This window comes from Blennius ocellaris (genome assembly GCF_963422515.1).
Source record: "Blennius ocellaris genome assembly, chromosome: 22".
NCBI classification, from domain to species: Eukaryota; Metazoa; Chordata; class Actinopteri; order Blenniiformes; family Blenniidae; genus Blennius; species Blennius ocellaris.
The window spans coordinates 15251298-15265458 of NC_137671.1; the positions used below are offsets into that span (position 1 = coordinate 15251298).

Here is a 14161-nt window from a genome sequence, read left to right on the forward strand (position 1 = left end):
ATGGTAAGAAAAATCCACCCTTTATTGTCCTTCATCTGTCATCAAAACTTTCTTCCAAACACTTCAGATCAGACTGATTTTGACTTGTCCGACACGAACATGTGTCGTTTTTGCTTCAACAGATAAGAGAGCTGGAATTCTGTGATAAAAGCCCTGCATTTGCTGCACCGTAAGAGAAGACAGAATGTTAATATCAGACGGGTTCGACTTTGTTGGAAGTGGCCCTCCTGCAGTCGGTGCAGCTGCTTTCACAACAGTGCGACCCCGTTTCCCCCCCTGCGAGCCCCAAAAGTCTCCGTCAAGCTGAACACACATACAGTACAAAAACACACACACGCACACCCTCACAAACAGCACCGAGCAGGAAAAGTGTCAAGCCTCCAAACTGCCGTAATTACTTGTTGAGGCTTGAGTGCTGGCTTTGTTCCCGGCTCAGCCGGGGCGGACGGCGTGGGAGCCAATGAGAGCAGAAAAACACGCTGGATTGTGGAGATGGGAGGGAGAAAGTGGGGGGGGGGGGGGTTTGACCAAGTTTGTTTCTTTCTACCACAGAGTTAAGCACTCTGTGAGTGACGGAGGGGATCCAAATGAAGGACGATAACAAGGAGAAGACGGGCGATGAGGTGGTGCAGCTCCGGAGGAGCATCGGGCTGCTGCCCGCCGTGTGCTTCATCATCGGGACGGTGGTGGGAAGCGGCATCTTCGTCGCACCGAAGGGAGTCTTGATGAACAGCGGCAGCGTGGGGCTGTCTCTGCTGGTGTGGGCGCTGTGTGGCGTCCTCTCCATGTTTGGTAAGACTAAGAATGTGACAAACAGGAATTATTGACGCAATCATGTATCAGGCATTGGATTCAGTCCACATCACAGTTTTTCTTTTTTTAATTTATAAGATCTCTGTTTTAACTTCTGTGTTATTGTAAGATTGTTTAAAGGGGTGATGTTCTACAGCTTTTCAACTCTTTCACATGGTCTTGTTGGTCCAAAAGTGTCGTATTCACAGTTTATTGCCCCAAATCCAGCTTTTTCTTGATTTTCCTCCATTTGAATCTTGGATCATAGGAGCAACATTCAGAATCTGCTGTGTCTGTGTGAGCTGGACTGGCCCCGCCCACACATGCCCATCTTGGGAAGAGGAGGAAGTACTTCCTCTCGTGGTGCCATGTGCCAGAACAGAGCTGCCTGATTGTGGAAGGAGTCAAAGAGAGGAACCTACCTTGATTGTGATTGGCTAAACCCCCAATGACACTATATAGGGTTTGATTTCTGATTGGCTGGTTGAATCATACACTTTTTACAAATTGAAACAAGCCAAAGAAAGACTTTCTTCACTTCTGGGGGATACCCATACTCAGGTACGGGGATGCATAATACTCTTGGAAAACCATGAGAAACTGAATAGTGCATAATATGGCCCCTTTAACATGCATCAACAAAGTACAATATACTGAAAGCTTTTCCCAACAGAGTTTTGCGTCGTCATTTCCTCATGTTAATCCTGCACATCTCCAGTGTTTCTGAGTGTCTAAGGTCCTGTCCACATGAGCTAAAACAATCTTTTTTCTCCCAGTTGCATGAAACAGCGTTGTCGTGTGGACCGGGCCGAAGAGCTTCTTTAGGAGTTCTGAGTTTATCAAAATTAGATGAGCACATGCACATTGGATCTGGAGGACATAGTTACTGTACTCAGAGCTCAAAATGCTGTTGACGAGCTCCGGCTCGTGGTGTTGGTTTAGTCCCAGATTTTCTATGCTGTATTTTCTTTGTTTGTATTGTTTTTATTTAAAATTGTTTTAAAAATGTTATCATTCTGTGTTTGTACATGTATTCTAATAGCCTATTGATATTTATATACTGTTTAAATAGAGCTCAGTTTACAATTTCGTATGTTGATGTGAGCACATGAATACAGTTCACATTTAGATATAAGCTCAATAGAATTTTTGTTTTACACATGTATCTTTTTTTGTTATTACATTTGACTAATGTGAACCATTTAAACCCTGTTTTTCAATTAAGTTATTCACTAACATTTTTTTTTAGTTTCTGACCTTTTCTGTTGGTTTCAGATTACTGAGAAATATATTGAAGGTTTGTCAGAGGGGCCCCTTGGGAAGTTTTTCCTGGAGAGAGAGAGAGAGAGAGAGAGAGAGAGAGAGAGAGAGAGAGAGAGAGAGAGAGAGAGAATGACAAACATCCTCTGACATTCAGATTTGAAGTTAAAAAAATTATCACAATGTCTCGGTGGCTCAACATGTTGTTTTTCTGTCCCTGTCCAGTTTGTCCAGCGGACCCACTGAGTAATCAACGTCCACAGACGTTCAAAACATGTCGGTCCATCCAGAGCATAATCTGGACGTTTATCTGACATCCAGAACTAGTTGACAAATGACATAAAAATCATGTCCATTATAAAAATGATGGACATCTAAAACAGCCAGAATCAGTTAAAAGAGACAGGTGTCTGTTAAGTCCAACTGTCTGTATGATTATTGATTTGTCATTAAAATAATGAGGGAGGTTGATCATGACAGGCAAGAAGAGACAGCATGTGAAGTTTAATACACAATGTCTGAGTTATGACCATTTTCTGTTTTGGTCACAAGACATTGAACTATTTAAGTCTCCATGGAGAAACTCCGGAGGTTGTCGGGTTAGGGTTAGGTTTTAGAGTCAGGGTTAGGGTTCAGGGTTTGGGCTGACTTTCAATAGGCAGCTATTGAAAGTTCAAAAGATCGACTTTATTCTCAACACTTCTGCATTTTTCTAGAAGTGCATGATAAAAATAAAAACCTACCTGCTCTCGTTCACCCTGCTCTCTGCCTTGTCTCCGTCCCACCAGGGGCCCTGTGCTACGCCGAGCTGGGCACCAGCTTTTCGAAGTCGGGGGGTCACTACACATACCTGCTGGAGACGCTCGGGCCGCTTCCTGCTTTCGTTCGACTTTGGGTTGAATTTGTGTTCATCAGGTAGGACGTGCCGAGAAAAGAGCGACTCAAAGTCCGACATGCCCTTACCTAATGTGCGACCCGTCTCCAGACCCTCGGTGGCGTCTTACGTGGCTTTGGCGTTCGGCCGCTACGTGGTGGAGCCGTTCTACGCGCCGTGTGCACCTCCCACCATCATCGTCCAGCTTGTCAGTGTCCTCGGAGTGAGTGAGTTGTTTCATACCTTCAGTACTTTTATTCTGCTCAGTCTTTCTGTCTGTTTGCCTGATTCTCTGGACTCTCCTCTCCCCCCCGATAGCGTTTGTTGTGGCGGTCAACTGCTTCAGCGTGAACTTGGCCTCTCGCACGCAGGTCGCTCTGACTTTCATTAAGATGGGCGCTCTGATCCTCATCATCATCCCCGGCGTTATTGCTTTAGCCAACGGTGAGGAGATTCAACTGTCGCTTTGAAACACGCTGATTGTTGTCGAACTAAGATTTGCTGCAACTCTGTTTACAGGAAAGACACAAAACTTCCAGAATGGCTTTGAGGTGCATGCGCTGACGCTGGAAAAGTTGCCCCTGGCTTTCTATAACGGCCTCTACGCCTACGGTGGATGGTAGCAAAGCTTTTAAATCATCTTTTAAACAATTGAAGGAGCAGTAATTCAGCCACCACTCACACGGTCATTATACGTCGTCGTGTTTTTCTTTTTTGCCGCAGGTTTTATTTGAACTACGTCACTGAGGAGATCATAAACCCAAACAGGTACTGTGACATGTGACATCTTTCATGAAGCATAAGGCTTTCAAAATGCTGTCATCTGTGTGTCATGTGTGGTCAGGAACATCCCGCTGGCCGTCATCTTCTCCATGGTGACGGTGACGGTGTTTTATGTGCTCGTCAACGTGGCCTACTACACCATGATGACTCCCGCTGAGTTGCTCCTGTCCGACGCCGTGGCCGTCGTCAGTGCTCCTTCACTTTTTCTGCTCCCGCATTAAAAAGAGAGTCAAAACCTGAGTTGTTCTGAGCTCGTGTCCGTATCCCTGCAGACGTTTGCCAACCGAGCCTTGCAGGGCCTGTCCTCCACGATTCCCGCTCTGGTGGCCTTGTCCTGCCTCGGCGCGCTGAACGGGGGCTTCTTCGGGGTTCCCAGGATGCTGTTTGTGGGGGCCAGGGAGGGCCACTGGCCCGCCATCTTCTCCATGATCCACATCCGGAGACGCACCCCTTTACCTGCTGTGCTGTTCCTGGTAAAATGTTGCAACCTTACTCCACGTAAACCTCTCATATCATTCAGACCACATATAGTCCATGTAATTATAATGTTTTATTTACTGTTAAGATTGTGCCCTTCTTGTGGGGAATATGCATATCTGTTGAATGGCTTGACTTTTTATACTTCCATATACTCTTTTTCATTTTTTTTCTTGTTTACAAATACAAATGGAATGTTTTTCTGCATTTACAAGATAATTATTTGATAACTATGGGGAAAATTTATTATTTTAAAAATTCCAGCTTTTCTGAATTAATGACGTCATCAACAGCTGATTTTTTATTTTTTTATCTCATTAACTTAATTAATTCTTCTCCTAATTATGACTTAAATATCTTGTAAGTAGCTTCCGTACTTGTGTGGTTTCATTTTCATTATTAATAATATTGTTTGCTTTAAATATTTATTTTTCTTTTACTATTATTAAAATTGTGGTTTCGGTGTGGAACAAATAGAAAAAAACTTTACACCGGACATTAGAATGTGTAAAATTGTTTGTTCGTGACAAACAATGGACTGAATTTCTTCAGCTGTTCTTCTTTCCCACGAAGAAGCTTCACAATCGAACCCTTAAATTAATTAAATAAAGTAGAGATCGTTAAATCATGATTCTGATTGAATAGTTTTAATATGAAGACGTCCAGTTGGTGCTTGATGTTAAACGTCCAGCTCCACTCGCCACACATCTTTCAATAATCTCTTACAATCTCAATTTATAATATAAAGGAAAGTAGTTTTTCTTTTTTTTCTTATAGCAAACGTCACCAAACAAGAATAAAAAGCAGAATAACGTGTGATTGGATGTGTTGCATATTTGAAGAGAGAAGAACCAGCTCATTTTGTAAGGACCTGAACACAGAGCTCTGCTGCTCATCCCACAAATGCATGCGCTCTGCAAATGTGATACTATTTTAAAGGAGGGAGAAAAAAAATGGGTTTTTCAACACGATGTGGCCAAAAGGTATAAAAGAAATGATCCAACAAATACAAAGAGGATGTTGACGTGTGGTTTCAGTATCCTCTGACTGTGCTGATGTGTATGAGCGGAGAGATTTACAGCCTCATCAACTTCGCCTCCTTTTCTCGCTGGCTCTTCATCGCCATGGCAACGCTGGGGATGCTCATCCACCGCTATCGTTTCCCTCTGCACCCGAGGCCCTTTAAGGTCAGCCTCTGCTTTGAGACGCACGAGACCGCCCGGCGCTGTGGAGTTGACTTTGTTACCGGCTGCCGGCCAACAGGTGCCGCTGGCCATCGCCGTCGTCTTCACCGTGGTCTGCTTCTTCATCGTGGGCTTGTCTCTGTACTCGGACCCCTGGAACACCGGCTGGAGCTGCTTTCTGACGCTCACCGGGATCCCGGTTTACTACCTGACCGTGCATCGCTACCGCCTGCCCCGCGGATGGAGGCGCGTCTTTAGTAAGTCACGCCAGGTTCAGTACAAAAAAACCCCAAACAGAACATGGTTGTGGTTTCACGTGTCGCAGAGCTTTTTTCTCTCGTTCTCAGACTATTGCAGCAAGCAGCTGCAGATTCTTCTGGAAGTGGCTCAACAGGAAGTGCAAACGTACTGAAGACTCCAAAGAAAGGCCACTTTCTCCGTCCCGTCCCCACGATGCCACTCCGACTCACTGAAGGGAAGATTTAGAGTTTACTTGAAAAAAAGGTTCATGCTGTAAACTGGACGATTTATGGTTTTGTTTTGTTTTTTAGATTTGATCAAGTGAAATGAAGAAAACACTTCTAGAATTGTTTAACTGTGCTTAATGTAGATTTCTACAACTAATAAAGTCAACTTTGAAGCATTTATGTTTATGAGTTTCACATCAAACACACTGGACAGTTTTTGAGGAAACTTAGCTTTTTTAAAAAAACATGTTTTTTAATTAGCAAATTGAGAGAAATGATGTTTAAAATAGATCAGATCCTTTGTGTGGGAAGTCAATAAAAGTATTAGTGTTTGACATCAAATTAAGGAAACGAAACCAAAACTTTGACAATTCAGCACAACTAACATCAAATTATTGCATCGCAGCAAAAAAACAATAAACGTCATCATGTCACCAAAAACGAGCGGCTTTATTTAAGACATCACATCATCTTATAGCAACTCGAAACATTTCCTCTCAAGGACGGTGCTCCACAATAAGCTGAGGTGAGAATTAAATACTTTGCATTTATCAGAAGTCAATTTGCAGTGAAAACACAGAACATCATGACAAACCAGGATGCAAAAAGTCCATTTAGGCACAATCTGTCCTAAAGTTGGCACCGACAATTATGAAATGAATAAACGTCACTATGTTATTTACAATGACCAAAGAGAGACAAAGCTACTGAAGTTACTGCTACTGTTCATTTCTAATGCTCTGCTGCTTCCCACTCAGGCGGCGAACTGAACCAAACAAACGACGACATCTCTTTGCATTTGTAAATGTTAAAAAGCTAAAATATATAATAGTGTGCAAATCAACAAATGTATACAGAGACATTCCCCCTCATTTGATACAAACGAAGACAGATAGGACCAGTAGGATGGATTGGGGGGAAAGAAAGATTAAAGTTTGACAAGTTGAAAGTTTGAAAAGACGATTAAAAGGATGGCTTGGTAAATGTGTCCGGAAACCTATTCTAACTGTAACCATCTTGTGGTTTTGTATTTGTATCTATGCAGAGTGAAAAGATCAAATGGAGGTTAAACACCCGCAGTAAATATCACTTCCTGACAAAACAAGGAGAATTTTGTCACCTTCAGACAGAAATGTCAACGTGAGATCTTCTTCTTCCTTGTCCAAGCTGCTCACGTCCGCATCTCTTTCTTAGTGTTTCAGTGTAAAAAGTGTGTCGGGCCTATTTGAGCTGAGGGAAGAACTCTGACCAGCTGATGTTGGCCGTGTCCAGGTCCTCGTCCTCCAGACCCGTGAAGCTGATGTCCACCAGGATCTTGCTCAGGCTGTCGTTCATGGTGTCCAGGACCAGGCCCTCGGTGACGGAGCGGTTATTCGGCGAGGCGCTCGGTGCGTGCGCCGCCCCCGCCCCCGCCCCGGCAGTCACTTTGGGAGAAGCGGAGGTGAGCAGCTCCCTGGGGGAGTTGAACAGGAGCCGGTCTTTGAACGGGGTACTACTGAAGCTGAGAGAGGGGGTGAGAGTCAGACCGCCCGGCGTGCGGATGGGGCTGAAGTCCAGGACGGCTTGGGCCCCCTTGCGCACGGGGGTCACCTTCCAGGGCTCGGCCACAACACTGGGAGAGGGTTTACTGGGGGTGGAGGCGGCCAGGTGACTGCTGCTCTTGATGGGGGTCTTGAAGCAATACTCCCGGTCAGGACTGTCCGGCCTCGGCTGGCTCTCGTCCGCCCTCTGACGGTTGTCCGGACAGTTCTCGTCCTGCTCGGCGTCTCGGACATCGTGGAGCCCCGAGGCGTCAGAGACCACCCCGGAGTCAAAGAAAGCGCTGTGGGGGCAGAGGAGAACGGGCTCCTCGTGGAGCGACCGGACCAGCCGCTGTTTGCGCCGGGAGCTGCTGGTCTGCGTCTTTGGAGCGGCTCTGGGAGTCTCACACCTGAAGGGAGCTTCCACCGGCTCCTCCTTCACTTCCACCTTAACGCTCCTCCGAGGAGACAGGCACACATCTGGAGCGTCACTTTGAGTCACCTGGAAGACAGAAGACAGGAGTTTACATGACGGAGTGACGGCAGGCTACAACAGTCAATCAATCCCACTACTGTGCATGACCACCACAGTTCTTCTGCACATGAACAATGGCCGCCTCCAGGGTGGCACGAATCACAGTCCATGCTCTCCTTTTCAAGTGTGACGGCATCGTTTTTGCTGTTCCGTTTCATAAAAAAGTTTTATGTTTACGCGACAACAATCTGAAATCAATGGCCAGGCCACGAGTTGGTGCTGCGATAAACATCCACGATGGGAGAACACAGACATTCTGGTGGCCAGAGGACCAAGTTGGATTGTCATCACGGTGACAATCCACCAAGTCCCAAGAGAAGATGGACTGGAAGTCATGACACGACGGAGGAAAACATTGCTGACCGGCCATCTCTCACCTTGGGGGCGATGCGGACTCGCTTGGCTTCCCGCGGCGTGCTGCGTTTCTGCTGCGGGCACGGAGCGTGGAAGGCAGGAGACGAGGACGAGGAGGGCAGGAAGACGGAGGCGGGGAAGGGCAGCTGGATGGGAACCAAGTAAGAATCCGTTCGAGGAAGAAGAGGTTTGATCCTCCTCTCTGAAGACGGAAGGAAGGAAAGCGGCTCACAGCGGGGGAACTTCCGCCTGTTTCAAAAAGTCCAAACTTCTCTACTCACCAGAGCCGCTTGGGGTTTTCCTCACGTCAGAGAGAATCCTCATTTCAGGCTACAGAAAAACAATGTCACTACCTTTTACAGAGATTTAAGTTATACTGTTTTCTTTTTCAGTTTGTACCTCGAATGTGGAGGGAAGCTGATGTCTGAACTGGTCCGACAGCGCAGCAACAAATTCATACAAATGCTTGAATATTTCACCTCAGAGATTTCTAGTGCTCACGTGAACTTTAGTGTAACCGCAATAAGCCTAGGATATAAACAAGAGTGAACCGTAAGTTCTAAATTCTGTTCCAATATATATCGATTCACTTCAGGGACTGTCTGCAATTTCTATCAGGAAACAAAAGATCCTGTAGGAAGAACATCAGGAGTCTGAGTGTAAGTCTTCCCTGCTGCTCATTCAAGCTCCTCCTGAAACAGAAACCAGCCTGCATCTCCCACCACTGACACCCTTTGTGTCCGTAGATCCCTGGTGAAAAACAAGTTTGTTAAACTAAGAAACTTCCCTCTTCTGTCCCTTTCCAGCTCGTCTGACGCTCCCTAGAGAAAAGTGAGGAAAGGATGAAGCAGTCTTACTTGAGGAAATACAAGGACTGGCACAGGAACAGGAGTAGTCATGGGGTCACAACCGGGCTGGAGAACAAGAGTGGAAGTGAGGGAAGATAAAAAAAACAAAACAAAATGAGTCCTCCAGAAAACACTTTTATCCATGAAAGCAAGGAGACGAAGTCCCTGCACTCAGTGCCGCTCACCTTGTACACCTGATCAAGAGTGAGGCATCGATTGGCTTCAGGCCGGATCGTCCAGAGAGAAATCTTTCCATCTGGTGACGTTTCCCGAATAAACATGTCATGCAGAGAGAGGTTATGGCGAATGGAATTCTAAAGACGAGCGGGGGGGAAAAAAACCCAACGTGAATAAATAAACATTTACTGAACAGCTGAGTCATCACGTTGTGGCCTGATCCCAAAGCACCTTCCATCCTGGTTTGGCCACGTCTCGATAATAAGGAAAATGGTCCTCGATCCATGTGTAGATCTCCTTCAGGGTCAGCATCTTGTTCTCCCTGCTGTTGATGGCAAACTGGATCATGGCCATGTAGGAGTACGGCGGCCGCACGCCGTCTGGGCCGACATCCGCTTTCTGTTCCTGGATTAATGAGAAGGAAAAATAAAAACATGAACATGAGGTATCGGTGAAACTAAATTGCCCCCGAAGTGTGAATGCGAGTGTGTTTGTCTCTCTTTGGGACGGAAGGGAACCGCTCACCTGAACAGAAGCTGGTTTCAGGTTCTCCACGCCAGACCTGTTCTCGGCCGGCTGCGCCTCCAGGACGGACGAGTCCATTTTACCCAACCACTGGATATTGGTGAGGCTGTCGTCTAAACGGCCGCAATTGAGCTCCTTGGTCACTTGTCAAGAACACAGATAGCACACAAAACGTGTAAAGATCAGAGATATTATTCAAGTAAAATAAAAGTGGAACTATTCTGTAAGTTTCCATCCTCACATGGTCTGTTTCCCGCCAGTGATGGAGCGTCGGGGGTGTTGTGTGTCGGCTCTGTTTTCACCAACAGTCCATCTGCAGTTCTGTTGGAAAGCTGATCCGCTTCAGCAGCGGGCGGCTGAAGAGAAGCTTCGTTGAAACGGCTGCTGCTGCTGCTGCTGCTGTTCAGGAGGATGAATTTGTTTGGACCATGGACGCCGCTCTCTTTGCCTCTCACCGTGAGGGCGCCGATCACACTTTGGAGGTTTGCGGTTTTCGGGATGACGACCACCTGGGTGTCGGACATAGATGGGTGGTCCATGACCCGGACGCCCTCCAGGAAACTCTGGCTAGAAGCGGGTTGGGATGGATGTTTGGAGTCTGGCTCGGCGGACCGGCTCTGCACTTCGGCCGCTTCATTCTGGTGAAATGGCAGTTTTCTTCTCTTGAGGATGAGGGGTCTCCTTGGGCTCCGTCTCATCATCAAATCATTGGAAAAGCCTCTCCAATCTGTACAAGAGGAAGGCAAACACAAATCACTTTGGCACGAGTTGATGATGGTGTCTGTTTCAAGTTAACAATGTTAGACTGAAAACATTTACCAGTTAACCTGGAGATATTACAGGTTGACTTTAAAACTACACATACTGTATATACAGGAGAACAACAAAACGTACCAGTCAGTCAGGACGTAAAGTACTCCGTGGCTAAATGTTCTCCGGGTCAGATCAGGTTGATATTTCTGTTCCCGTGATTAATCGGCCGTTAAAGATTACCGGTTGTTGTCCCTGGAGCAGATAACGAAGCGTGTCTTCGGTTGGCTGACGTTTTATTTATGTAACGATCAGTTGACCTGGCAGAGATCCAAACACATATATAGCCTTCATGTATGAATTTATATTATAAATATGGGTGGATGTCGGTGGCTAAATCACTACACGGCCCTCGTTAATCCTGCGTGCCATAACAAACGACACAAAGCGGCTGAACCAGAAGGTTGAACAGACAATACGCGTTACGCATCTTTTACGCGTACATCAACTGAGTAATATTAAGCGTAACACCGCTGGAAAAGGACAGATTTGTCGATTTAAAGACTGCACCTGTCATGTCATGTCTAAATTTGAAGTGTTTGTTTGAAAGAAACGCGGAGGATCGCCACCGGGGTTGGCTGCTAAGCTAAGTTAGCTGCGCATTAGCTTCGTGCCTTATCGTTAGGAAGAGCAATCAGACCTTTACATTCCAGCGATCTCTCCCATCTGTTGTCTCCGACGAGCAGCAGGCGTCATTCTCTCATCGCAGAACTTAAATCCAGGAGTCCGGCCTCGTAAAGTGTTTACAGTAAGTCTGTTTGACACGCAGACGTTTTGAATTTTGGCGCTGCGAGCGCTACTTCCGGTAATGTGGTCACGTGGGAATCCCGGAAATGACTTTAAACCAAACAAGAGCGAGGGAGTTCTAAGTTTGATTTCAAAGGGAATTTTAGCAACGATGTGTGTTCCCCGTGGAGAGCGAAACGTCTCCGGGTGAGTTCAACGTCGAGCTGAAACGTTTGGAAGCGATTGAGGATGTTTGAAACGGGATTACACACTTTTATTCATTACAGCGGGAGTTCTGGATGAAGTGACGATTGATGCCCCGCAAAGCGAAGAAGACAGCCAAGCCTCCCCTGTTGTTCCTGGAGCAGCCGTCATGTGGGTCCAGACTCCGAGCTGTGCCTGAAGTCCGAGCGGCTCTCAACCCGAAAGACTTTTTCACCGAGGAAACGAAAGGAAGCCGCTCGGCTCTGCAGACGTGGGTGAGACTTCCCCCCCCAGGATGCATAAAATATAGAATATACATCGACATGCATGGGTGAGACGTTTCCCCCGGGGATGCACATTACACCCAAACTGCAAGAACCGGTTGGAAAAGACCGAGAATTGATTAAATGACATGTATGCACTGTGATGAGATCATGCAAGGAAAGATCCTGATGTTATGAGGAAGAACTAATTTCAAAACGTTGACATCTTCCACTTGACACTCCAATGTCAGAACAATGTGACATCTGTGTGAAAATAAATTCCGAAGAATGAAAAGGCACAATATTAATGATATCTTCACCAAACCTGAACTTGACGAGGCCACATATATGAGCTACAGCAAGTTTATTATTATTCAGGCCCAATTTTTGATCGCAGAGCTGATTGAGTTTTATTGTGACAAAAGTTTGGCAGATTTCACTAAACTATTTAATAACGTAGTAGACATGCACATAATTTAATGTTGGTTTCTTAAACCCATAAAGCTTATAAGTAAGATTTACTTTTAGTTTTCCTTAATAGAGATTAACTGGAGCTGAAAACGGTAAAAAAAAAACAAGGATATAACATATTTGTGTATATTGCAGGGTAAATTGTGGAACATTATGGAGCAGGTGATTTGTCAGCGGATTTCAAATCAACTTTTAAAAGATTTAAAATGAGAAACTTGATTTTTCACCAAAATGTCACATTTATTTGACTCGAAGCTTGTCTGGAGATATTATCGGGATATTAGTGGCAATAGTGGCCTTGAGATAAGTTGGGGTAACCAATGTGTCCCTGAGCATGACCCTTGACCCCCATCAGCTCTATGGAACACAGAAAAGGGGGATTAATAAAGTATGGTTAGTTTATATTCTTTTATTTGTCCACAATGTGGAAGTTTGCTTTGCAGCAGCAGAAAATGGACAGCAAATAACACAATAACACAAACTGTGACAACATTTCCATTTTCACGAGAGAAATATTGGCTCTGATTTGAAATAAACCAGAGAGGAGGTTCTGATTTATTACTGGTTTCTTCCTCCCAGGTGAGCCCACAGTTTACCAGGTCGGTGTTCGCGGCGCCTCCAGCGAGACGAGGACGGAGGAGGTGCCAGTCGGCTGCCAGCCTCCTGGACGGCTGCACTCCGTCCAGGAAGACCAGCGCGTGCAAATTCCCGACGCTGTCGTTCCAGACGGGGCCGAGGGATTGTCAGGCACAGAGCTCGTGCGCAAAGAAAGCAACCCGGAGAGCTGCTGAGGTGGGAGACGAGGCAGAGAAAACCACCGCTTCAAACCCCTCGACCGGGAGGAAGAGACATGAGGCCCAGGTGTCCCGCAGCCGCGTCTCCGATCAGCCTGGAAACGAAGCCGCCGGGAGGCGCGGGACTCCGCCAGACGCTCCCCCGCCGGCTCCCGGCTGCGTCAGTCCCCCGCCTCATGTGGACGTGGTCGAGGTCGCCCAGGAAGAGGGCAGAAGTCCGCTGCACACGTCGACGCGCCTCCTGGAGCAGCCGCTCACGCCGCCGGGCAGCCGGCCTCCACGCACTCTGGCCGCCGACACTCCGGAGACGGACTACGGGCTGAAAGTGACGTGGAGGAGGAGGAAGGCCGTGATGCGGTCACTGAGAGAGAGGGGTCATCTCTCCGAGGGCGATACTCTCATTCAAAAGACATAAAGACCCCGATGAACTACTTCAGGGTCCACGGACTGTTTACGGACAACGAACACATGAGTTCTGCTGCTGGGGGTTTACATTTGTCCAGAAAGATTACATTCAAAACATTGTGTCAACAGAAAGTGCGAAATGAGTCACACAATCTCTGTTCTTCTATTATTCTCTGCAAGAATAATAGAAGCAAATAAAAAAAATGTATTTGTTTAGAATCATCTTCCATAGCAAGATGAACTACGATGCAGGAAGTTCATTGGAATCTGTTTTTTTGGTAAACGTGTGAATCATGTCTGACAAATTAAATAAACCTAAGTGGAAAGAGACAACTTTGGTTTGTTCACTTCACTTTTAATATTTAGTTTGTCTCAAGCTTTACAAGTTGATACCGACCACCTCGGACTCTGTTTTGGCCTCAAGAGACAGGAAACCTCCTGTTAGGGAAATGTTTCTGGAACATTATGCAAGTGCAAATATTAAGGTAGAGCAACTGTATGGATTGTCATATAAATATGAAATGTACGGAGTATTCTCACACAGGGGAAACTAACAAATTAAAATTTTGCTGCCTTCTGATTTTCAAATATCACCCTGAACACAAAGACGATAAAGATGTTGGTCACTGTCCCAATTGTATGTAAAAAAAAAAAAAAAAAAAACCTTCACAAATGTATGAACTTCCAATTTA

General features: G+C 46.0%; 3 protein-coding genes across 4 annotated transcripts; 2 read left to right on the forward strand and 1 right to left on the reverse strand.

Annotated features, from left to right (window-relative positions):
* Window positions 1–556: 556 nt before the first annotated feature.
* LOC308146268 (cystine/glutamate transporter) lies at window positions 557–6004 on the forward strand. Its single transcript, XM_080518004.1, has 11 exons — window positions 557–792; window positions 2841–2967; window positions 3038–3153; window positions 3245–3370; window positions 3446–3545; window positions 3650–3694; window positions 3771–3894; window positions 3982–4182; window positions 5224–5373; window positions 5450–5627; window positions 5718–6004. Exons 1-11 carry the CDS (start codon window positions 588–590, stop codon window positions 5780–5782), a joined length of 1437 nt encoding a protein of 478 aa, XP_080374130.1. The 5' UTR covers window positions 557–587; the 3' UTR covers window positions 5783–6004.
* Window positions 6005–7058: 1054 nt separating this feature from the next.
* On the reverse strand, window positions 7059–10494 carry foxm1 (forkhead box M1; the record flags this gene model as incomplete). The annotated part of the gene is made up of 7 exons (XM_080518616.1): window positions 7059–7859; window positions 8270–8473; window positions 9104–9160; window positions 9280–9408; window positions 9503–9676; window positions 9797–9939; window positions 10038–10494. The coding sequence occupies 7 exons, from the start codon at window positions 10492–10494 to the stop codon at window positions 7059–7061; spliced, it is 1965 nt and encodes a 654-aa protein (XP_080374742.1).
* Window positions 10495–11462: 968 nt separating this feature from the next.
* Window positions 11463–13733, forward strand: rhno1 (RAD9-HUS1-RAD1 interacting nuclear orphan 1). Of its 2 annotated transcripts, XM_080517987.1 has the most exons (3): window positions 11463–11539; window positions 11620–11811; window positions 12850–13733. In XM_080517987.1, the coding sequence occupies exons 2-3, from the start codon at window positions 11647–11649 to the stop codon at window positions 13477–13479; spliced, it is 795 nt and encodes a 264-aa protein (XP_080374113.1). In that variant the 5' UTR covers window positions 11463–11539; window positions 11620–11646; the 3' UTR covers window positions 13480–13733. The 2 variants fall into 2 exon arrangements, with proteins under 2 accessions (XP_080374113.1, XP_080374114.1); XM_080517988.1 differs by having other exon boundaries at window positions 11525–11811.
* The last annotated feature ends 428 nt before the right edge of the window (window positions 13734–14161 follow it).

Coding starts and splice junctions, on each gene's coding strand:
- LOC308146268 (XM_080518004.1), top strand. CDS start 588: ATGAAGGACGATAACAAGGAGAAGACGGGCGATGAGGTGGTGCAGCTC. Junction 2,968..3,037: donor GTTGAATTTGTGTTCATCAG/GTAGGACGTGCC, acceptor ACCCGTCTCCAG/ACCCTCGGTGGCGTCTTACG. Junction 4,183..5,223: donor TACCTGCTGTGCTGTTCCTG/GTAAAATGTTGC, acceptor GTGTGGTTTCAG/TATCCTCTGACTGTGCTGAT.
- rhno1 (XM_080517987.1), top strand. CDS start 11,647: ATGCCCCGCAAAGCGAAGAAGACAGCCAAGCCTCCCCTGTTGTTCCTG. Junction 11,812..12,849: donor GCTCGGCTCTGCAGACGTGG/GTGAGACTTCCC, acceptor TCTTCCTCCCAG/GTGAGCCCACAGTTTACCAG.